This window comes from Zosterops lateralis (assembly GCF_965231275.1).
Source record: "Zosterops lateralis genome assembly, chromosome: 5".
NCBI classification, from domain to species: Eukaryota; Metazoa; Chordata; class Aves; order Passeriformes; family Zosteropidae; genus Zosterops; species Zosterops lateralis.
This window is the reverse complement of record NC_139766.1, coordinates 68,870,469-68,894,978: the sequence shown is the minus strand read 5'-3', so window position 1 is coordinate 68,894,978 and position 24,510 is coordinate 68,870,469. Positions and strand designations below refer to the sequence as shown.

General features: G+C 44.7%; 3 protein-coding genes across 5 annotated transcripts; 1 reads left to right on the top strand and 2 right to left on the bottom strand.

The window, feature by feature from the left end:
* Positions 1 to 4,543: 4,543 nt before the first annotated feature.
* On the bottom strand, positions 4,544 to 16,770 carry LOC310909266 (uncharacterized protein). 3 transcript variants are annotated; one of them, XR_014590050.1, is made up of 5 exons: positions 16,484 to 16,770; positions 15,850 to 15,918; positions 6,641 to 6,841; positions 5,047 to 5,995; positions 4,800 to 4,831 (listed from the first exon to the last, which is right to left on the bottom strand). XR_014590050.1 is itself a non-coding variant. In XM_083860906.1 (4 exons), exons 1-4 carry the CDS (start codon positions 16,562 to 16,564, stop codon positions 5,957 to 5,959), a joined length of 390 nt encoding a protein of 129 aa, XP_083717032.1. In that variant the 5' UTR covers positions 16,565 to 16,770; the 3' UTR covers positions 4,544 to 5,956. The 3 variants fall into 3 exon arrangements, 2 of the variants coding, with proteins under 2 accessions (XP_083717032.1, XP_083717033.1); XM_083860906.1 differs by having other exon boundaries at positions 4,544 to 5,995; XM_083860907.1 differs by having other exon boundaries at positions 4,544 to 5,995; positions 6,662 to 6,841.
* Positions 16,771 to 16,861: 91 nt separating this feature from the next.
* MAD2L1 (mitotic arrest deficient 2 like 1) lies at positions 16,862 to 19,851 on the top strand. The gene is made up of 5 exons (XM_083860905.1): positions 16,862 to 16,946; positions 17,134 to 17,280; positions 17,361 to 17,481; positions 17,797 to 17,900; positions 18,384 to 19,851. Exons 1-5 carry the CDS (start codon positions 16,865 to 16,867, stop codon positions 18,554 to 18,556), a joined length of 627 nt encoding a protein of 208 aa, XP_083717031.1. The 5' UTR covers positions 16,862 to 16,864; the 3' UTR covers positions 18,557 to 19,851.
* RPL7L1 (ribosomal protein L7 like 1) lies at positions 19,831 to 23,589 on the bottom strand. Its single transcript, XM_083860904.1, has 7 exons — positions 23,545 to 23,589; positions 23,304 to 23,412; positions 21,572 to 21,735; positions 21,266 to 21,403; positions 20,925 to 21,034; positions 20,548 to 20,760; positions 19,831 to 20,287 (listed from the first exon to the last, which is right to left on the bottom strand). Exons 1-6 carry the CDS (start codon positions 23,559 to 23,561, stop codon positions 20,552 to 20,554), a joined length of 747 nt encoding a protein of 248 aa, XP_083717030.1. The 5' UTR covers positions 23,562 to 23,589; the 3' UTR covers positions 19,831 to 20,287; positions 20,548 to 20,551.
* Between the last annotated feature and the right edge of the window lie 921 nt (positions 23,590 to 24,510).

Sequence of the window (24,510 nt, the reverse complement as noted above, 5' to 3'; positions counted from 1 at the left end):
GAGCCTTCATGCCCAAAGCCAAAGCCTGTAAGATGCCCATGGTGTGCAGAACGCCCAAAGAAAAAAAAAACTGCAATGCTTGTAGAAAAGTGAAGATGCAAAATTAAAACTACCAAATTGATTTGCTAGGATTTTGAGTCTTCCTCCTCAGAGAAAAAAAAACCTGTTCAGTAAAGGACTTTATCCAAAGCTTTCCTGCCACATTTTTATTAATGGTCTGGATGATGGGGCAGGGTGTATACCCTCAGCAAGTCTGATAACAGAAAACAGGGAAGAGCAAGCTGATGCACCAGAGAGCTGTGCTGCCGTCCAGAGGGAGCTCAGCCACCTGGAGAAATGGGCTGACAGGAACTTCATCAGCTTCCACAAGGGAATGTGCAAAATCCTGCACTTGTGGAAGAATAAAAAAGCCTCCCTGCAGCAGGACATGCTGGAGGCCAACTAGCCAGAAAGCAGCTTTCCAGAAAAGGATCTGGACACCAGGCTGGATATGAGGCAACACTCAGTCTCCTATGAAGAAAGGCTGAGAGAGCTGGGAAATATATATAAAACCTTCTGTGACATAAATAATGGAAGAGCACGTAACACAGCCAATACAAATGAGGAATATTTAAAACTTGACTTGCTTGTGACTATTTCACTCCCACACAGCATGCAAATTTACACATTTCCTACTTCCTTATGTTATCTGGGACCTTGTTTTTCATTTTCCTCAGATATAGACAGATTTTGATAATTTATAAAATCTGCCACCAAGCCAATGCCAATTTTAGTATTTACATGATTTAGACCTGGTTTAGTTTAATTGACATTTTGCTTATTTAAAACACAAAAACTGGCCACTGAGGAAAAAGCACTCACATTTAACAAGATCATAGAAATATTAGCAACAGCAGTCCATAAATCACTAAAAATGATTTTTACATTCTCAGAGAATGAATAGCCAGTGTGAAAAATGGAATGGAGGTTTTATGGAGAAGGAATGCATTTTTCTGGGAACAATTATTTTGCTTCACAAAAACGAGTCCTGTTATAAGAGGGCAGTCCTATTCCAACATAAGCATAGTTTTTAGTGTTCCAGTAAATAATGTAGTAAGCCTAATATAAGAAAATTCATTCTCAGGCATATTAGCAAGTAACAGCACCTCTGTTTAAAATTTAAAAAAAAAAAAGACTGACCCCACAAAATTTTGCCTTAGTGCTGTTAAAGGTACTGATAATTTCATGTTACAAATCTCAAGGGAAAATAAGGGAGACAAGCAGTTCTAATGTCACACTCCCAGACCATGTCCTTCTCCTCCACTCAAAGACTGAGAAAAGAAAGAGGAAAAAGGGTCATGACAGGGTTGAGTAGAGACTGAGACTGCCTATTCTAAACACCAAGAGTGATTTAACATAGCACAAATACTCCGTATAAAGAAAAACTAAGGTAGCACTACATAGGTCAGTATTTTGTTTCAGACTAGCTTTTACCGAAATCTGGCAATACTAACTTGCAGTCTCTATTACTTAATACTGAGTAGTGACTGAAAAATGGTTCAGGAGCCCTCTGCAAATTAGAACTAAGTCAAGTTTTCCAAAATGCTTCTGAAGTCACATCAAGAATTGGATCATGAAGGTGAAAGGTGTGCACACAATCACAAGTTACTGCCTTGTTGCAGCAGCTCAGACACCAACTGCTCTGTATCCAGCAAAGAAGGTACAGCTGGTTTTTTTTTGAGCCTTTAACATATCAAAAGTTGGCTAAATCATCCTTACTCACAATTCATCATCCTAAGACATGCCTTTTCTTAGGTAACTCAATTCTTTGCCCAAATCTTCTGAGGTTCTCAAAATCCTGCCCAGCCAGTAGGTTCCCATTTGAGATTTCTCCATGTTACTCTCAAGTCACTAATTTTCCAGTTCTAGTTGTGCTCAGCAGCTGTAAAATTCATTTTATACTGACTACACATCCCTGAACAGCTCTCTCAAGCAGGGGTGGCTGATGAATGTTGCCCAAACACCACAATCTTTTACATACCTGTGTCATTTGTGGTACCATGACTACTGCAACCCCACCTTGAAGCACACGAAACTGAAGAACTGAATTTGTTACTGTGTGTTTTGAGGCATTATACAAAATTTTGTCTACAACACTTACCCACCATTAGATCATGTCCTTTGGCTTTACAGCATCCTGTTTAATGTTGGAGAACACCGATGTAACATGTTCGCTACTGCCCCTTTGCTACAAGTTTTTGTTTCAAGTCTAGGTTCAGTTTTGCTACTATCAGCATTTTTAATTTTTTTTTTTTTTTTTTTTTTTTAATTTTATTTTTATTTTTATTTTTATGAAACTGCAGCTGAAACTGGAGATGGAAGTGATCACATGCACATCCTCCGCCATCTGCAGGGAATTTAGGGGGATTCTTTTTCCCCCTTTATGAATAACAGTATCGCCACCCGCCTCTGCCTCTGGCTAGCTCTTCTGAGGGCAGTGACCTTCCCTAGCGAGTTGCCTTGAGTAAGGCAGCCTCAGCCCAGGTGGCGCAGGGCACCTCGGTGGATTTCAGCTCTTTTGTGAAGTCCAAGACTATCAGTCCAGACAAGGCTCTAGATGTTGGAGGCTGCTTCTCCTGGGGGGGTGATCGCAAGCGGTGCAGAAGGAGACGTGGGAGCCAGGGATGGTCTCCGGGAGGCTTCTTTATTCCAGCACCGCCAACGAACCGAAGACCCCAAAGGGCTCGGCTGTCAGGGTTTTATGCACCTACTAAAGGGGGGTGGGGTTTTACCAACAACCAATGGGGTTAGAAACTGAGGAAAGGGACCAATCAGGGAGAACATTAATAAACAAATTAGGGGATTGAAACTTGGACTAATCAAGGGAAGGATACAGAACTGATCAACCAGGGAACAGAACTGGGGTAGCCAATCCATAGCTGGGGGGTGCTCATGCACTGTCTGCTCTCCAAGGGAGTGCAGGGTGCATGACTCTTTCAATGTCCTCTTTGGAGGCAGGGGCCTCCACAATTCCCCCTTCTTTATTTATTAAAAATTAAAGGTGATACTGACGACAGTACAACCTTTAGGTTGGAGTACAGGGGAAAGGACATCCAGGGGGTAAGGGTTAAAAGTAGTGGGAGCAGGATACTCTGGGGAAAGCATTTCTGGGGTAACAGTCTCTTGAGCCTACAGTGAGGCTTAGTCTTTTTCTTGGAAGATTAAAATACAGTCCTTTCTGTCATGGTATGGCATCCCTGTCGGCACTGCTCACACCGTTGTTTGTGACCTTGTGACAGGGCGGTGTGCCGTCTTTTGTGCTTTGGGTCTTCTTTTCCTCCTTTTCCACGCTGCCGTCCGCTGAAGCTCCAGTGTCCCTGCAGGAGGCTCAATAACATTCAGGTTAGCATTGTCTTTGTCAGTAGGCCCCAGATAGGGCTTGATGTTCTTGGCTGGAAGCCACCTTGGACCTGATGGGGTTCACACACAGGCATACCCTCTCCCCCAGGTAATCAACTGGTGGGGACCCAATATTTGATGTGATTCTGTATCTTTGATCAACACGGGCGGCTTTTCTGTGAGCTTAGCTCTGGCCGAATTTGAAAAGTGCCTGATTATGGGGGGGGTTAGGCTCTGAAGCAGAACAATTTAGGAAATTAATAACATATAAGGCCTTAGAGTCTCTCAATGGGAGATAACACCTCTGTACCTCCCTGCTGTTGATTAAGGACCCTCTTGATTGTTGAATGGGTTCTTTCAACAATCGATTGTCCTGTGGGCGAATGTGGTATACCTGTATCATGTTGAATTCCCCATTCTTGAAAAAACGATATTAATTGTTTTGACACATAAGCAGGCCCATTGTCAGTTTTAATTTTCTTGGGGACTCCCAGCATGGCAAAGGCTAAGTAAAAATGTCTCTTTACAAAGGTGGCGTTTTCCCCAGCATGCGCAGAAGCAAAGACGGCTCCCAAGAATGTATCAACTGATACATGAATGTATTTTTGCCATCTGAAAGAGGGGAAGTGTGTTACATCAGTCTGCCATAATTCATTGCTATTTAGCCCCCTGGGGTTAACTCCTTTATCCAGGAAGGGGACTTGGTAGGCCTGACATTGTGGACATGACCCAACTATAGCTTTAGCTTGTTCTCTTGTTAGGTGGAACATTTGGGTCAGGGCATGGACATTTTGATGGTAAAATTGGTGTGACAATATAGCCTGTTGGAAAATATCTGGCACATTGGTAGTTTGTGCTATCATTGCTAAGGTGTCTGCTCTCCTGCTCCCTTCGACAATGGCGCCTGGAAGGTCCGTGTGTGATCTCACATGCATGATGTGGAATGGCTGCTTGCTGTGGGAGATAAGATAGACCAATTTAGAAAGCAGGGAATATAGATTTTTATTAGACACCTCTTTTAAGAAGGAATGTTCTGCCCTCATAGCAACTCCAGCCACATACGCCAAATCTGTAACCAAATTGAAAGGCTGGTCTTTGAATTTTTCAAAAGCTCTGACCATGGCAGCTAATTCTGCAATTTGTGGGGATCCCTCCACCACTCGGACGTCAGACTCCCACTTCTGCGTCCTAGGATCTCTCCAAGTCATTACTGACTTGTGAGAGGATCCCGAGCCATCCGTGAAAACTGTCACAGCTTCCAAAGGAGTTTTGCTTTGGATAAATTTGGGAATCAGATTAAAATTAGTTTTGAATAATTTATGGCCAGGATAGTGGATAGAAATTTTACCTGGATAGCTATCGAAGGAGAACTGGAGGTTGTCATTATGTTGGAGCAAAAATTCCAGCTCTTCAACTGTGGCCAGTGGGACATATATGCATGAAAAATCACACCCTGCAAGAGAGCAGAGGCATGACCTACCTTTACGAATTATAGCAGCAATTGCTTCTTGGGGAGTAGTAATCGTCTTGTTTGGTTGGGCATGTAGGAAGATCCACTCCAGGATCAGCAAAGGGTCTCTGAGCTTATCATCTCACTGCAAAATGAGTCCATAAAAGTGAGGTGTAGTACCCAAAATGGCGTAAAGAAACGGTAAAGACGGTTCATACCTATAGGCTTGACGACTACTTAGTGCCTCTTGTACCGTGACTATCGCAGCTCAGGCTCCCGCTGTCAGGGTCCTAGGCAAAGTAAAGGAACTGTCTCCTTTTAACAAATTGAATAATGGAGCCAAGTCTTCTGATGAAATGCCCAGGAGTGGTCTTATCCAGTTGATCGAGCCACAGAGCTGCTGCACCTCATTCAAAGTCTTTGGGTTGGAACTGATGACTGCTTGCCATGGTTGAATGGTCCTTTCATGCATGCGAAGTCCAAGGTAGTTCCATGGGGAGGTAAGCTGTACCTTTTCCGGCTGAATCTCGAACCTGGAGTCTGTAATGGCCTGGATGGTGGCTTGGAGAACTTGGTCTAAGTCCGACTGGTCTTTGGCACAAATCAATACATCATCCATATAATGTAATAAAATGGCATCATGAAAGGCAGCCCTGATTGGAGACAATATTTTTGCCACATACCATTGGCATATTGTTGGCGAGTTTTTCATTTCTTGGGGTAGTACTAGCCAATGGTATCTTTTAAGCGGGGCATGTCGATTGGGAGACGGCACAGAAAAGGCAAATTTTGGTGCATCTGCCGGATGGAGAGGTATCCCAAAGAAACAATCTTTGATGTCTATTACAGCTAAAGGCCAATTTTGAGGCAGCATAATGGATGAGGGCATCCCCGGTTGTAGGGGTCCAAAGTCTTCCATTACCTCATTAATTTTTCTGAGGTCTTGTAACAACCTCCATTTATTTTTTCCGGGTTTCTTAATAACGAAAATGGGGGTGTTCCAGGGACTGTTTGATGGAATAATATGTCCTTTGGATAACGGCTCTTCTACCAGGGCTTCAAGCGCGCATAATTTCTCGGTGGATAGGGGCCACTGATCAACCCACACTGGGTGATCTTGTTTCCAGGTTAACTGAGGAGTTTCAAACGTGCGCTCTTCAGCGGCCCCTATTAAAAAACCCTGGAATTAATAGTTAGTGTTGCTCCCCATTGGGATAAGACATCACGCCCCCATAAGGTAATGGGTGCCCTGACAACAAATGGCCTGACAGTAGCTACCTTGCCCTCCAGCCCGCTAATGACCACATTCCGTTTTGCCCGCCAGGAGGTTGCTACACCCCCTATGCCAGAGATAAAACCAGCAACTGGCTCCAATTCCCAGTAGGGAGGCCATTCAGATTTTGCCACCAGAGTTACATCTGCTCCTGTGTCCATCACGCCTAGTCTTTTAACTTTCTCTCCTTTGGAAAACAGAGTGCCCTTATAAATGGGCTTTCTGGATCCCCTAATTTGGACCCATAGCACTGTAGGGTTTTGGGGAACAGTTTCAGGTAGAGGCTTTGGTAAAAGAAACGCTTGGGCAATAGGGACATTCGCTGGTAGGAAATACGGGTAGTCTAAGCACATAACTGAAATAAAAATCTCTTCCCCTGGCTCCAGTGTCTGAACTTCAGGGATCACAGCCAGTTCGGCTGGTTTGTAAAAGGGGTCCCCAATAATCAAAATATCAAAAGGTCCATTTAGTGGAACATGTTTTCCTGTCGCAATCTTGTAAATAGAGTCATTTTCTAATTGAACGGACAGATCACTTACCAACTGGTGCCGGGTTCCCACCTGTATCTGGGAGTAAAAGTCATCTTCCTCATCCTGGGGGGAACCTCTGAAGCTGTTGTTTTTGGTCCGTGTGGAAATTGGTCTGCATCTTGGTCTTTGGGTGTTGGAGTGGGCAGGGTATTTTGTGTCGTCGCACGTCGCCACCCCGCGCTCTGTTTCCCGTTTCCCTGCCTCCACCATCTGTCGGGGTTTGTGGAGAAGATAGCTGAGGAATGGGTAGAGGATAAGGGACACAATAGCTCTTAGACTAATATTGTAACTAGAAGCTAGGACAAGGCCAGCATGAGGATGAGGGAGAGAAACTGAGATCATGAGAAAAGAGGAACTGAACATTACAAGGCGATACAACTGTTGCAATATGCTGATATAGCATGAAGTAAGCTATTGTGTAGTCACTACCAATCAGGAGCTTGGCTTTTGCAATATGTATGAACTAATTATTTAGAATATAAATGTAAGCGAGAAAACAAATAAAATTAAGCCTGATTGATCAACATCGGTTGAGTCAGTCTCCCTCCATCCAACAGGGGTTACTGTTAATCCACTGATGATTTTTCCGATGGTCCTCCACAGCCTCTTTTTTTTGGGCATTCTGCGATAAAATGACCAAACTGCCCACAGCTAAAACACCTCTGTCTGTCTTTCGCGGTGATAACAGCAAAGGCACCTGAAACACCCTGTGCAATCCCTTGTGCCACTGCCTGTGCCACAGTGTTCTCGGTAGATTGATGTTTAATGCACGCCTCAATCATCTGGTCAATAGTCGGGCTGGGGTCAAGGGGTAGTGCTTGAAGGATAGGTTTTGTGGTTGCGTTTGCATTTAAAAAAGCCATTTTGACCAACATCTCCTTCCTAGCATCGGCACTTTCTAATTGTTTCTCTAGTGCCGCTTTAAGTCTATCCGCGAATTTGGTAAAGGATTCTTCAACACCTTGTTTGATGGATGTAAAACTTTGGGACGGCACTGATTCGTCGGGTACTAACATGAGGGATGCCTTTGCTGCACTTGCAATTTCTCTTAATGCAGAGTCTGGAATATCAAACTGGTCGGTGGGCCTCAAATAGTTGCCCTCACCAGCAATTTGCTCCAGTATTAAATTTGGTTTATTGGTATCGTTTCCATAGGCTGTTACCAGTGTTGCTAATTGTTTTTTCCAATTCCTTTCCCAAAGCAAGTATTCTGCTGGGGTGAGCAGACATCCAATTATATTCCGGACATCGTGTGGTAACAGCGTGTGTGCTGCAAAGGTAGCCTCAAGTATGTGTCTAAAGTAATGAGACCCTCGACCATGTTCTTTGGCAGCTTTGTTAAGTTCTTTCAGTTCCAAGAATGGCACAGGATGCCATGTAACCCTTCTAGCCTGTCGTCGGCCTTGCCTGACCATGATAGGGAATACAGTGATTTTATTAGCTATGTCCCAGTCATTGTCTTTTATAGCGTCACCTTTTGTCTTTGCCCAATGATCTTCATATTCCTCACATTCAGAATTGGATATTGCGGACTCACTGCTTTCCACATCCGAGGAAGGGGCTTTAATGATTTTCTGTTTGTGTTTTTTCCCCCTGCGCTTGGAAAGCAGTTAACCCAATGGGGCAGTTGAAGCCAAAATGGCTTCCTTCCGGTGTCTCTCACTGACACTTCCAGTCAAGCTGGAGACATCAGTAGGTGGGGCTGGAGGTGTGGCCTGGGAGGTGTCTGGAGGCAGGGCTAGGGGCATGGCCTCCACGTGGGCGTCACCTGGAGGTGGGGACAGGGGCGTGGCCTCCACCTGGGGGGTGTGATGAAGGGTGGAGTCTGCGCAGGGGGTGTAACCAGGGGAGAGACTAACGATGTAATGGGGAAGTGGGGTCACAACACAAGGGGAGGGGCCCGCTGCGGTTACACCAATCGATGCAGAGGGGTGGGGGATAGGGAAGGAACTTGACATGCCCACAACCTGAGATGATGTCACCGAAAAGGGGCCATTTTGTGAAGAAAGGGCGGGAAAACTTGGACAAGGGGAGGACAAAATGGCAGGGCTGACCACACTGGCAGCGCCATCTTGATTAACAACAGGGTTAACTTTTGGATGGGGCACAACTGGGTACACAGGCATAGGAAGGAGGTCACAGGGAAGGCCCAAGGCAGTGTGGCCAGCACTGTCCTGGGAAGGGTAGAGAAGGGGTTGGGGAGTGCCCGAGGGACAGTAGTCTCCCGGCACAGTACTGTGGGACACGCTCGCCGACCCACCCTCAGGAAGGGAAGAGGGTTTAGGAGTGGGGGGTGAGGAAGAAGGGGTACAGGATTTTAACTGGGAGTCCCGAACTCTCTCCCCGCATCTTTCCCCGAACTGATTCCCTCCAACACTTTAATTATTAACTTAAATAACGGAAAATATTTTGCCACTGATAAATTTCCTTCCAACTGTACAATTGTCAACTTGCTTCCCACATCATCCCAAAAATGATCAGACTTAACTGAATCTAACTTAACATATGAAAAATGCTTAAAAATCTACTTAACAAAACTCTTTAAAACCACCCATCTGAACTTAAAATTTGCCCCAACAAGGATAGCTTTAACTTGGACATAAAACTCCTGTTCAGGATGGGTAAGCGATGGACGGCTGAAAATGTTTCCCATCCTGCCTTCACTCCCTCCCAACCGGCAAAAGGTATAAATAAAGGAAAAGCCCAATTAAGTCACTCTTTCTTCGCTCGATAGCACTGATGGGCAACAAAAAACCAGTGAGAGGTGGCCACCTGGTGCGACCGGCTGCAGTCCGATGTAGTTTGCAGTTCCCGGACAACACCTCTGACGTAGTTCCTGCTAGAACACAGGGGGGTCCGCCAGAGGAGCTGGGCTGCCCAAGGCTGTGTCTTCACCTCGAGATCGAGGACGGCTCGCTAGGGGAACCTCCAGAGGGAGGGCCTCACGTTGGGCACCAGCTATCGCCACCCACCTCTGCCTCTGGCTAGCTCTTCTGAGGGCAGTGACCTTCCCTAGCGAGTTGCCTTGAGTAAGGCAGCCTCAGCCCAGGTGGCGCAGGGCACCTCGGTGGATTTCAGCTCTTTTGTGAAGTCCAAGACTATCAGTCCAGACAAGGCTCTAGATGTTGGAGGCTGCTTCTCCTGGGGGGGTGATCCCAAGCGGCGCAGAAGGAGACGCGGGAGCCAGGGATGGTCTCCGGGAGGCTTCTTTATTCCAGCACCGCCAACGAACCGAAGACCCCAAAGGGCTCGGCTGTCAGGGTTTTATGCACCTACTAAAGAGGGTGGGGTTTTACCAACAACCAATGGGGTTAGAAACTGAGGAAAGGGACCAATCAGGGAGAACATTAATAAACAAATTAGGGGATTGAAACTTGGACTAATCAAGGGAAGGATACAGAACTGATCAACCAGGGAACAGAACTGGGGTAGCCAATCCATAGCTGGGGGGTGCTCATGCACTGTCTGCTCTCCAAGGGAGTGCAGGGTGCATGACTCTTTCAATGTCCTCTTTGGAGGCAGGGGCCTCCACATAACAACGCAATTTGTTTGGTAAATATAACACAAAATCACCAAGGGTAACGTGTAAAAACCTGCAGGTCAGCACAGATTTTTACAACTTCTAAATTTGTGCACAACCTTCTTGGCCAAACCGTGCCCAAGGAGGGAGCACGGTTAAGGCTGCCATGGAGAGGAGATCTAAACATCATGAGGGTAATGCAAACCTTGTGTGCAGCAGTAACTGGAGACAGCCCAGCCCAGCGAGATGGAGCTTTTGGCAGGGAGAGCTCAGCAATGGGGCTGTGCTGGCCAGGGAAGGGCAGCACCAGAGGGTGCAGGGCATTCCACACAACCAACAAGCAGACAAGGCCTGTCATCCTGCAGCACTTGCGTAATAATAACAGGAGAAAAATGCCCCTCATTTCTTGTAACCATCTAGGGCTACCAGAGGTATCTTTGTTACCATTTCCCACTAATACTGTTTTGTGGCGTTTTAACACAGCTTACAATGAAAATGTTCTATAAGGAAATGTGACTATCAATAAAAAGAAATATTAGAAAAGCATCTTTGTCACAAGTTTAATTCAGAGCAAGAGACCCCACTGTTTAAATTTTATTGGTACTGAAAAGCCTATGCAAAGTGAAAATATATGGAAAATAAAGTACAAGAAACACAAAGTAATTTGACAGCTGGACTGTGGTTCTGCACTCTCTTTGCCAGGCTTGACCATTAAAGCTCCATCTCTTTCTCTTCTCTGCTGTCTCCAAATGGATTTTCAAGTCCCTTCTGTTCTGTGGCACAGTTTCAAGAGATGGGATAAGGAATGTTGCCCAGCCAAACTAGCTTAAAGCTTGGTGATGACAACACTTCCCTGGGCATGGGAGATGAGGGTTTGGATTTCCTCTGGATATAAATGTTACTGAACCTCAATTTTCTCAGTGTTAGATGACTGTTCTCATATCAGAGCATTAAATGAGTGTGGGCTCTGTCATCACTGTCAAACCTCTAGAAAAACAAAACCAAAAAACTAGAAAACTAAAAAAAACAAAACAAATAAATTAAAAAAAAAATCCCAAAACCACAAACCAAACAGAAAAAAAAAAAAAAAAGTAGATACCCTGTTCTTGAAAATAAAAGGATGGCAGTGCACAAGGCATCTCCACGGTAGAAGCTGCAGAAACTCAATGTACATGAGCTTGGCAGGACTATTAAATCCTTTAGTGGAAATTTGAAATCCACATCTAAACTGATTAGCCCAAGTTCATACAGAGTCCCAGGCAAGGAAGGATGGAAAAGGAGAGTGCTGACTCCCAGCAACCACAAGGGAATTTTCCTCAGTAGCCAGAGTGACCTGACCCTTCAGGTAAGAATCTACCTTCCACTGCCTGTCAGATTACAACCAAGGAGTAGCTTACCTTGAGCAGTAATGCCATGTTTTCACTCAAATCAGATCTCAAGAAAGGAAGACTGTAAGGAACAACAAGCATCAAAGTACATCTCACACTAACTACTGAGCCATCTGGTTTCCATTTTTACACTCCTAGCAACATCACAACATGAGGTTTGGATGAGACCATCCACTGTGCACGAGGCACAGGCGACTGCTTTGAAACTGAGTTTTGAAATTGGACTTTCAAATATTGACACACTCTTCTGTAGTTTTTCTCTTAAAAACTTTGCAGGTGCTGACTAACAGCAAGCAGTGAACTGGATGTCCTTCTAGGCTCATGAATGGCTTAGAAAATCAAGTGCATCAATTCAAATTACACCGGCAAATCCTTTCTTCACTTCTCATGTGTGATGCAGAATTGTGTAGGCTTTGGTTTGTAGCTGATATTTCCCCCACCTACCTCAATGCTGTTCCTGCGCAAAGACACCTTCTTTAATGGGTGTTAAGCCACCAGGGCTAGTAATCAGACTTTGCTCTGATTTCCAGATAAAGGCCTTTTTAACAGTCCATGTTACTTTTAGACTGCTCATGTTTGTTTGTGAACCAGCAGAGCAGATGAGTTCTGAATAAGGCACACGGAAAGTTTAGGAGTCAGTCCATGCTATGGGATATGGGACTTCCCAGAGAAGCAGCATGCACTGAGGGATGCAGGTATGGGGTGGGGAGAAACTGCTCAGGGCACAGCCCCAGCCCCTGTGGCCTCTGTGCCTCAGAAAATATTTTAGCTCAGCTCACTATTATGACTCATTGGTGACAATTAGTCCTGTATCTTTTTAAAGAAAGGTATATGCATCAATTTCTCAAAACATATGGGAAAGGATGTTTTTCTTGAAATAAATTACGTTCATAGAAGAATTCCTCCTACCACACAGGAGTAAACAGCTTTAGAAAGTCATCCTTTGCCATTTTCTTAACCTGTCCAATAATTTGGAGAAAGAATTTGAGTATTTTTATGCCTGTTCTCAGTAATGATTATCATTCTGCCAGCAGGACACCTAACTGTCCTGGAGATCTAACTGTAAGAAAAAATGCATAAAGACTCTTAATTTTCAAGTGGAAAGAAATGAAGTATTCATATTTTTGCCTCAACTATTTCTAATGCCAAAAACATGCTTTTCACAATGTATCTCTCTTCTTCAGCCATGACAGCTCTCAGGCATTATGTCAGCTGCACTGTATTCCTTGCCACACAATCAACTCAGCAAGACCACCGTGGTTAGACATCAGAAGTAACCCAATTGTAAAGCAATCACAAAGCAACAATTCCCATCTAACACGTTGCAACCACACAACAGAATCCTATAGAATTTCCCTGTGGTACTACCAAGGCATATTTACTGTGCTACCAATCTTCAAGATCCATTTTCCCTGTTTCTGATGACCCACCAAAAGCCTCTGTTGATAAGCCTATAAATGATAAATCAATGTTCCAGGGTATTTAAGAAGGCTCATTTTGAATTTAAAGCTAAACTGACAGCAATATGGGCTTAGTAAATTCAAGCTACCTGAGAACTCCCTAGTTTTCCACTGATTTATTAATATGAAAACTTCAGATGTGACAGGAGCTAACTGGACTGAACTGGATTAACGTTCACCTTTCAAACTATCAACCTTCAGGCTGGGGATTAAGTAATGAAGGGGATTAAGTTGTAAAGAGCAGGATTCAGTGGAATCCACATACTTGTTACCAGTGTAACATGACATCATCCAGCACTAAGGAGTTCTAAAGGCACAAAAGCTCAGTAAAGCCCTGCTCTTCCCAATTCTGAAACAGGATTCCTGTCCTCACACGAAATGTTTGAAGATAATCATTCCTCTGTTATGTTGTCTTTAATGCAACAGCAACCAGAGGTAAACACGAAAGCTGGGCATTAAGCATCCCCTTCATCTGGAGCAATGATTTTAAAACTAGAACAAGATGTAAAACTAGTAAAGAAGCGAACAGTGAAACAGCCAAACTGAAGGGTGCAGATAACGCGAGTGCCTATCGCCATCTCCTGGTAGTTCAGAGGTAAAATCGCCACAAAAATTAACTTCTTTTCCTTTAGAAAAATGTCAGGTCTTCGAAGGAAGACCTTCCCCAAAAAAACAGACAAGAAAAAGATACAATTTTATGTTCTACAGAAGGAGCTTTCAAAATTCTCAAAATCTACAAGAATTTATTTTACTGTACAAGGCAGCCACTACCTGGATGTAGCTACTTTCAAGTTAAATGGAGGTCTAACATTGGCTTAAGTCATAAAACATCAAAGCTCTTTCATTTTATAAAAGAAATAAGTACTCACCCGAGCTATCCTAATTTCAAAATACATTCAGAAAATCAACTTTAAAAATTTCCACATGGCATTCCAAACCAAAGAAAGTCCCTTTGGGAAGCCTGCTCATCATATTAAAAGTTACAGTGCAGATTATTGGGCTATAATGATTCATTTTAATATCCATTTCTTTTCTTGAATTGAAGTTCAAGACAATCTTTCATTGCTGCAGTACTCTCATTGCCTTTGGTGAAGGGCACAGCATTGCTATTTGTAATAATATTCCACATTTTATGTTTTAAAAATAGGATTAGCCAACCTGAAAAGAAATTTTGACAGCTGACAGGAGGCACCTGTACTTATCCTGCAAACTTCAATGCTACACAGACTGTTGAAACTTCCATTTCATAGGTTACTTTGCTGTGCTGGAGAGAAGAGACCTGCCCACATCCTCCTGAAGGTTAAAAAATGAATAAATAATGGGAATGAACTCTATAAGTGGATTATGTCTTCTTGTGTGCCAAATGACTATGGGAATGTGACCTGGCTTGCCTGAAATAAAAATGAAGGCATAGCAGTGATTTAGATTGCCCACGGTTCACTGACAATTGCCATGGGGAAACAACTGTTAAATGTTGCAGAAAAGCCAAGCTAAATACAGAACATTTCCTTGCACGGAAGGAGAAGCAAAAAAAAAAAAAAAAAAAAAAAAAAAAAAAAAAAAAATTGTGCCCTAGCATCAAGCTGTAACTGAGAAACTGAACAATGACTGAAGAGTTGTAAGAGACCTAAATTAAATCCAATTGGGATTTCACATGCCTTATGAAAATGAGGGCTTATGAAAAGCAGGGATACATGGATAAAAATATTCCCTATAACACAGATCACAGGCACTGCCTATGGAGCTTGCTCAGGAACATGGATAAGGATATTCCCCAACACAAACCACAGGCACCTCTGTGTGCAAACCATCCAAACTGAAACACAGTGACATTAAAAGGCAAACCAAGAAGTGTAGGAGAAAAAAAAAAAAAAAAAAAAAAAAAACACCACCCAAAAAACCCCACAAAAAACAAAAAACAAAAAACAAACAAACAAAAAAAAAAAAAAAAAAACAAACAAACAAAAAAACAAAACAAAACAAAACAAAACAAAACCAAAAAAAACCCAAACAAACAAACAAAAAAAATAAACCCAGAGGGCTGAGACCATTTTGGGATAAATAAATAAGAGCACCACAGTACATAAGGTTTTAAGAAAAAAAGCTGATATTCACAGCAATCCAACTCCTAAAAGTTTTTTGGATGAAAAATGCTTCCATTATCACAGCCTTGGAAATATACTCCTCTTACTCAGAAAATATTTTGTTCGAAAGACTTTTGTATAACAAAATCACAAGTGAATAAGACGCAGAATAAATTTCCCCTGGTTAAATTAAATTATTCAGACCCTTTCAGAACTTCAGCACATGACTTCAGGACTATAACATTTGTTTTAACCACAGCAGCCTGAACTTTGAGGGAAACCATACATCCTCTTGGATCAAAACTAGAACCAGGAGAAAGCTTAAACTTTTGAGAAAAAGTGTTTTATTATAATAAAATAAGCAATCACAGCATCAATTCACTCTTTTAGCAGCTGGCCAGTACATTACACTGTACTATGTGTACCACACATGGCTTTTATCCTCATAAATATTTCTGTTTTGAATGCAACCTCATTTTAAGACTGTTCAATTTGTTTCTTTCAAGGGCACTGTGAGTATCTAACACAGGTATGTCTTAGAGGATTATATCAGATGATGCTTTGGAAAAATCACATTCAGGGAATAATTTCATTTGCAGTTCTTCTGTGTCCAGCAAATCCATTAATCTTCATTTTCTTGCCTATAATTGATTTTTATCAGCTAATTAGCTGGCCCCCTTTTTTACTATCCCAGCAGACCACAACTTTCCCTCTTCATATTATCAACACACTTCAACATTTCCTTGTTTTGCTCAGTCTCTCTTACCTGTTCACCTCTGCCAGAGCTTCCTCCAGGTGACAGCCACTGCTGGTTGCAAATTCTTCCTCCGTCTCCCTGTAGTAACAGGACTTAAGTTGTTTGACCAAGTAAGTGGCAAATTCCCTTCACCAAGGCAACCCAACGACCCAAATGCCTATTACCTCTTTTTTTTTTTTTTTTTTTTTGGTGGTGTTTTTTTTTTTGGTGTGGGTTTTTGTTGGGGTTTTTTGTTTGTTTGTTTTTTGGGTTTTTTTTGTTTTGGTGGGGGGTTTTTTGTGTTTGTTTTTTTTTTTTTTTTTGGTTGGTTGGTTGGTTTTTTGTGGGGTTTTGGGGGATTTTTGGTTTTTTGTGGGTTTTTGGGGGGGTTTTTTTGGTTTTTTTGTGGGTTTTTTGGTAGGGTTTTTTTTGTTTGTTTGTTTTTTGGTTTGGTTTGGTTTTTGTTTGTTTTTTGGGGTTTTTTTTTTGTTTGTTTGTTTTTTAGTTATTATGGACTGAAGGAAAAATTATATATCCTGCTTTAGTTCATTCTCCCCACCTGCCTCTTCAGAGCACTTGCACAACAGTATTTTTATTTGGAACAGCTACTTACACCATGAAAGCCAGCAAAAAATCATAAATGAAATATTTGTTCAGTCCATACCTGGAAAATACCATTTTTAGGTTCATAAGGCCGAATACAGGTAGGCAAAAGCTGGAAGGCGGCTCCCCACGGCATTCCCATGGCTCCTCCCTCGCTCCAGCCCCGCTCCGGGCCGCCCTCAGCCCCGCCCACGGACACGACGGCACCGGCAGGGACGAGGAGTTAAACACGGGGGAAAACCCCCTTCCTTTGCCAGCAGGCAGCCTGGGGACCCCGCACACAGCCTTTCCCGGCCGGTTTTCCATGGATGAGGGGCGCAGGGAATGGCCATTCCCCGAGGGAAGGCCGGGGGGACTGCCTGAGGCGGTGGCGGGCCCGGAAGGGGCGGGGCCGGACGGGGGCGGGGCCGCATTCGAACCGCGCGGCGGGGAAGCGGCGGCCATGGCGGCGCAGGGGCAGCTCGGGCGGGAGCACCAGGGCATCACCCTGCGCGGCAGCGCCGAGCTCGTCGCCGAGTTCTTCTGTGAGGGGGCGGCGGGGGTCTCGGGGACCGCGCCGCGAGAGAGGGAGGGAGGAAGAGAAGGAGGGTTGGGAGGGAAGGCGAGAGAGGGCGGGAGGCCGCGCCTTGTGGGGCGACGTGGCCGCCGGCTGGGGCGTGGGAGGGGGAGTGTGGTACACATCGCTTTCCCTTCTCCGTCTGAATCGCGCAGCCTATGGGATCAACAGCATCCTGTACCAGCGGGGCATCTACCCCCCCGAGACCTTCACCCGCGTGCAGAAGTACGGGCTGACGCTGCTGGTCACCACGGACCCGGACCTGGCCAACTACCTCAACAACGTGACGGAGCAGATGAAAGGTGCGGGCCGGCGGCGGGGTCCTCCCGGCCATGTCCCTGCCGCCGCTCCCGCTCCAAGTGACCGCCGTGCCTTCTTGCAGAGTGGCTGTACAAGTGCATCGTGCAGCGCCTGGTGGTGGTCATCTCCAGCATCGAGAGCGGCGAGGTCCTGGAGCGCTGGCAGTTTGACATCGAGTGTGACAAAACTGCGAAGGATGACAAGTGAGTACAGCGGTCCCTCCACTTCCCAGTGCCGGTGCAGGCACAGGAGCAATGTCCTGGACTTGTTCCTTCTCCTTTCTCAGTGCCCCGCCCTCTGTTTGTCTGCAAGCCAAACATTTTATCATTGAACACACAAACAACAATAAAGGGAGGCCAGCTATCACTTAACTTTTCTTAGGACTTGAAAGCGTCACTACTACTCTAAAAATACTGTAACAAACAACACTACCAGAGCTTAACAAAGAGAACTGTATTTAGAAGAAACGCAGCACAGTAGAAGTTTTTGCTCTTACCAGAGTTTTCTCACTTTTCCAGTGGACCACGAGAGAAATCTCAGAAGGCAATTCAGGATGAAATTCGCTCTGTCATCAGACAGATCACTGCCACAGTAACCTTCCTGCCACTCCTGGAATCTGCCTGTGAGTATTCTGAACTGAAGAAATCAGACACTTTTGAAAAGCCTTAGTAACTTTCCAACTTTAGAAAATATTTCCTGGTTTTCCGAGGCTTTTAAAATTATTACACGTTGTGTATCACCACGTTTGTAAGACAGCACTTTGTTAGACCGAGATCAGGACAGAACTTGGGGTGGCTGAACAAACTTGAGGAAATTAATTAGTATGTGTGCCCTAAGGAATGCAAGTTTTCATTTATAATTTGTTCATATGAAGTGTTACACAGAGCTCAGCTCCACAGCATTGTAACATGTTTAAAAATAAAAAATATGACACTCACTTGAGAAAACTAAAATGGCCTCACATGAATACAACTTAACCATTGTTTTTTTCACATGACTAGTATCAGTGTAACTTCTGAAAACCTTGGTCCTTGTCTCAAGCTGTAGAAGATGCACTCCAACCCTGCCATCTCCTTGTGGTGAATTTGTTCTCCCTTGCTCCCAGGTGCCTTTGACTTGCTGATCTACACGGATAAGGATTTGGCAGTGCCAGAGAAGTGGGAGGAGTCAGGGCCACAGTTCATCGCCAATTCAGAAGAGGTTCGGCTGCGTTCCTTCACCACCACAATCCACAAAGTCAACACCATGGTGGCCTACAAGAAGGATTCTGTTCCCTAAGATGCAGGGGCAAGTTCTGTGTGTAAATATCCTGTCACCTTGTACAGTTTCTGTTCATCATGCAGCTAAGCCATGACTACATCATTACTGCCCTCTTGATGAAGTATGATACAAAGACAAAATGCCTGTCTGTGATAATGTGACACTAGACTAAGCTGGCATCAATCTTTAAATCATTTCAAAGAGATTTAAAAAAGGTATTCATGGTCATAGTTCAATTCTTACTTTACTGAATTAGCTAAACTGATGGTGTGTTAAACCACTGCCTCTGCTGGAAAAACTGCCTAAATCTAGGATTAGCTGCTAGAATTGTGTTCAGATCCTGTAATTTTACATTTTAAAATTATTTTAAAACTGCCTTCTGTTAGCAGTCTTAAGTTCTCTGTACAACTAAAAGATCTCATTCCTAGCATGTCAGATCTCCTCTTAAAAGGCTGGGCTGCTTTACTACCAGAAATAACCCTACAATGAATCAACCAAGCAATTCTTGTAGCTCTCTACAATGGAAGCAGCTGTTTATCAGGAAAACTTTAAATGCATGAAGACTTCTATTTTAATGACCACTGGGCTCTAGTTCTGGAGACAGGGTTGTTTTAAGTCTGTGTGTGTCTGTAGTGTCTGTCCACCATTTTCTATGTTTGTATTCTTGTTTTACAGAATAAATCTTCAAGTTTTATAGTGTTCTCTTAATTCAGAGTCTGTAGTCCTTTATATTTCAGATGGTTTTACGAATACTACATCCTAGTTTATAACTCTCACAAAAGTAACACCCAAAAGGCATCCTGCTGGTATTGTTACTTGTTTCCTTCCTGTGTCTCCAAGTGCTGTGGAGTCCATACAAAGTCCATTCATGGATTAACAGTTTGCCCCCACCCAAGTCTTCAAATAACAATTTTAGTAGTCACAGTGAACTACTGACTAAGCAAAGTGGCCTCCATATTTGTTAAACAGCAAACTCTTCATGTGTTCTTACCCATTTTTGTAGAAAAAAATAGGGATTTAAAACCCTAGCACTTTCACACTCTTCCATGGTTTTGTTCACTTCCTTCACTAAATTCATTCCAGACAGAGTGTTAAACTCTGTTTTTTCCACTCTTTTCCAGTGACGTAGGACCTTATAATAATTTCAAAAATTTATTTTAAAAACATCAATTACATATACCCCACCCCACGACTGTATTACAATCTTTTGGGGCTTTCTTATTTCCGGGAAATAATTCTCTCCAGCATTCCCAATCTAGCAGAAGTTAAAAAAAAAACAAAAGGCAGTCCTCTTTAAATCAGGAGCACAAACCCCAATATTTTTTAAATTAAATACAATCTAGGTTCTTAAAAAGTTACATTATTCACTGCCAGGGCTTATGCTGCAGTAACAGTAGAATACCTTTTATTTTGCCTGTCAGCACAATCGTGACTGCAATATCCCTTCACCTCCAGAAGGAGATGCACTTCAAAGAGTGAAGTCTGCAGCAGTGAGCGTTAGAAACCCCACTTATTTTACAGAGATGCAAAAGTCAAATTGCTCCAAGAAGCTCATTCTTGTACCAAACAGTTTATCTTCTTCTTTAAGAAGGGCCAGCCCAAAGTCCATCTCCATCATTGTCTCTGTATTTTTTCTTTTTTACAGGCACCAGCAGTCAAGAGAACTTGCATATAGATCGTTGCATATAGGTAATGTCCATGAAAGGTGAGAAGGAACAGGTCGTAGATCCTGAAGTTGTCACAAAACCCCTGCAGAATAGGGAAGAAAATAAACAAGAAAGTCGTATTATGTCCCAGGAAGCAAGACTTCATGGAGGTGTCCAACAGCACGTGCTGATTCCTCATGGGACCCACACTCTTGATCAGATTCCCCTACCCTGAAGTCACTTTTGTAGAGCAACAATCAAACCCAAGGGAGCCCCCCCCTTCATCTCCAATGGCAGTGTGGCTCTCCTCAGGAAAGGGAAGGAAGGGTGAGGCTCAGGATGAAGGCAGCAGGCACTGCTCACCTGCCTAGTTGAGCTGCCGGATGAGCTGGTTGATGGCATCCCCCCTGTAGCCAGGCCTGCCCATCTCCTTGAGGAAACCCACTCTGTTCCGCGAGGCGTGGCGAGCCACTGACAGGTGGAACGGCCACAGGAAGCTGGTCACTCTTTTGAAATACCTCCCAGTTGAGTAGATTTCATGAATAAGGTCTTCCAGGCAAATGATACCACAGCCCCCTGTACAAGAAAAAAGAAGAGATACCCAACTGTATCATCTCACATAGCTCCAGAATTGCCAGTCCTCTAGTTTGGCAAGATTTTGTCTCTCCTCGCCCTTTCAGATCAGACTGTAAATTCTCAATGCCTAACTCTTTCCTCAATTTTCTCACCCTCTTCCTCACCTAAATGTTCCTCTATCAGCACGTTGTCTGTCAGAGGCACCCTCTTCTTCTTGATCTTGGCTTGACCCCGTTTCAGGATGAGCTCTCGTACAGATTTCAGGTTAGGCTGTCTGTACAGAAGCAAAAATCAGATTCAGTAACAGAGAGACAGGACGCAGTGGGAAGCCCCATCCCACTTTCTTGTGCACAGGTGGGAAAGTAATCAAGCTATATAAAGAACAATGAGAAAATGGACAGCACCAAGTTTCAGATAGGAAGCTGATTAAGTTCTGACCATTCCAGGAGAAGTAATGGATCTGTGACAGCAGCTGGAGAATCCCAAGTGAGGGATACGTACGTACCCCCACGCCACGTAAGGCTCCACGACCCGCAGCATCTTCAGCGACAGCGGGCTCAGCTTCACAAACACCCCAGTGTAATTCTTCCTCAGCCGCAGCAGCTCCATCACCCTCTTCACCCTCTTAGTCACTCCCTTAATACTGAGGGGAAAAAAAAATGTGTTAGTAACCACATCTCTCTAATACAGCACCAAAAGGCCTCACATCACCTGCAAGGAGACCCGTCCGGGTTGATCCCACTGCCCTGGCGCAGCAATGACCCAACAAAGGGAAGCAGCAATGAGGGAATGGGCAGGGGCAGGTCCTTACTCCTCAGTCCTCACGACAAAGGCCAGTTTGCTCTCCTGAGGGGCCGCTGCGTGCCCAGGCCTCTGCTCCATGCGCCTCAGCCGGGCGTCATCCCGCCGCTTGCGCCACGAATCCCGGACAAACGTCTCCAGGCGCCTGAACTGGATCTGTTTTCCTGTCTGCTGCTACAGACAAAAGGAAAACAGAGTGTCACCCACCCCAAGTGTCTCAGAGGTTTACATCTGAAAGGCCAAATCAAATGCAGAAGTAGTGAAAAATGTGCTTTCCTTTGGAGGCAGTAAGAAAATAAATCTGATTATCTAAGCCCAAGGGAGACAGAACTGAGAGACAACACATGAATTTACACACAATTATTTCTTATGAACAGTGAACAAAGAGATCTTCTGCAGGGAAAATATAAATTAGAGAAAATGGAGCAAGACCCAGGATACTTCTAGGCACACAGCCCAGCTAGGGCTAGGAAAGCCAGAAACAACGTGTGGGCAAAATAGATGCTACAGCAATACCCCAGTGTGACTCAAAATCACCCTCCAACAGAAAATCACTACACTGGAAGGCCTTTTCTATAAAGACACACATGTGGGGAAAAAAATAATCAAACATTCAACTATTAAGTATTGCTAATTTAAACAGAGAACACCTGGCTCATCTGATTAGTCTTTTCATTATTACTAGAACATGTAAAGCTCCTTTTCAAAATTAAAAATATGTTTAAATGGCTCTCCTTAGCTTAAAAAATAGAATATCCATTTATACATAGTGTTTTCTCATACAAATAGGATTTGAAAATCCACAGCATTACACAGTTATATTTAAGACACTCTACTGGCAGGCCATTTTAAATTAAATAATCTAATGTTGTGTTTCTTCTGTTCTATTTCACCTTATACATCACCCATGAAATTGGTTTGTATTTTCAAACCAGTCAGACCAAATCAAAGTCTCATCACTAAGATCTTTTCTTTTAATGAGACTCTTAAGGAGTGGCTATTTAATGTTACTGCTTATGCTTCCACCTTGGAAATACAGCAAGCCACTGATGCTTTTAAAAATGTAAACACGGTCTCAAACAAAAATGACAGGAGTTCTGCACATAATGCCACAAAATTCACTGTGAAACCTTTAAGACAGACACCTGTATTAGCTGGGGTACAGTAGATTTGAAATTAGATTTGAAATCAGAAATGTTTGCTATGCTCTGCCAGTCTGGAAATAGCACAGTGTGCACAGGGTCTGTCATGCCACCCCACAGGCACAAAAAAGCTTCAGCATGACCTGTGCTGCTCTAACAGATAAATAACTCTAAATGCACCCTCAGAAAAGCAGGGTTTCCATGCAGGGTTACAGCACAAAGGTGGGTTCAGACAGTGAAATCCCAGGGCAGAAGAGACAACCCAGCAGCGCTGCAGTTTCCCACCTGTGGCTGCAAACATCTGAGCACCACTGATCCAATAGAAAACTCACGGCCTTCCATACACTTCTGTTTCAGTGTAAAAGCCTACAGAATTCTGTGCTCTTTACAAGGCCCAGCGGCACACGGAGATGACGCTGGGGGACTCAAGCTCCCCTCGGAACCCCGAAAGATCCCTGCCCACCTGCGGCGCGGGGGGACCCCCTCCCTGAGGGGCCCGGCCACTCGGATCATCTCCTAGGAATTTCAAGGACATGCGATTCCCTGCTCGGGAGGACGAGCCGGGGCTGCAGGACCAGGCTCTGCCGGGACCCGCCGTACCTTGCGCTTGTTGAGCAGCGCCTGCTTGGCCTGGGTGGCCTTGATGGCCAGGTACGCCTTCCTCTTCTTCAGCAAGTTCTCCGGCACCAGCGGGATCCGCCGCCTCGGCCTGCGGGCGGGACAACCCGGTGAGATCCCGGTGACACCCTGGTGACAGCCCGATCCCCCCGGGCCGCCCCCAGCTCGCAGATGGCGGCGGATCCCGCGGTCCCCGCACCCTCCCCGCCAGTGCCGCACTCACTCCTCCAGCTCCGCCATCTTGCCGCGCCGCCGCGCATGCGCGGGGCCGAGGTGGGGCCACGGCTGCTCCCCTGAGAGGCCGCTCCCCTCAGGCGCCGCTCGCCTTTGCCGGGATGGCGGAGTGCTGGGAATTGCTTGGCTCGGGGAAAGGGACGCGCTTCTGGCCCGCCCTGCGCTCTGCCAGCGGCACCCACACATGGCCAGCCCGGGAGAGGAGCGGTGGGACGGGCGGGTCACCCGCAGGTGGTGCCGCAGCCTCACGCCCGGTTTTGGATGGTGCTGCTGGGCTTGTGCTCCTGGAGGGCTCCGTCCGTGCGGGACAGAGGAGGGACCTGTGTCTGTCTGTCTGTCTGTATGTCTGCCCGCCGTGAAATCATTTCCGTGTACACTGACCGCAGTGTCCTCTCGCCAGCGGGGAGATCCAGCCTCGCTGCGAGGTTCAGCCGTGCCGGGGTTTCACTACTCGCCTCGGCGGTGCCGCCAACCTTCACGGCGCTCTAAATGAGCCCACTAATGGTTTGACGCCTAAAACATGAATATCTGTATTTAGGAGCTCGATCCCAAATGCCAGGAAGAGCGCAGCCCTCGGTGAGCAAACACAACTCCCTATTTTTTGGATGTGAGACACAAAGCAATAAACTTACAAAATACATAATCTGAAGCTTTTTCCATAACTACACAATTTTTTCCCCGACTTGCAAAAACAGCTGGAATCCCTGGTAGCTCACAACAGAGAAAGCGCCCCATTTAAATCTACAAATGAACGTGCTTTGTTTAACAAGAGGGAAATGCAAACAGGCTCTCGGGTATCCCATTATTAACGGCAAGGAAACAATAAATAAGTAAATATTTGAAGCGCTGTTGCTATGAAATGTCTTCCAGCACAGCAACAATCCTTGGCTTACTGGTTAAACTTTAACCAGTGGTTATATTGTTTTAATGAATGGATATGCAAATATCCCTGATT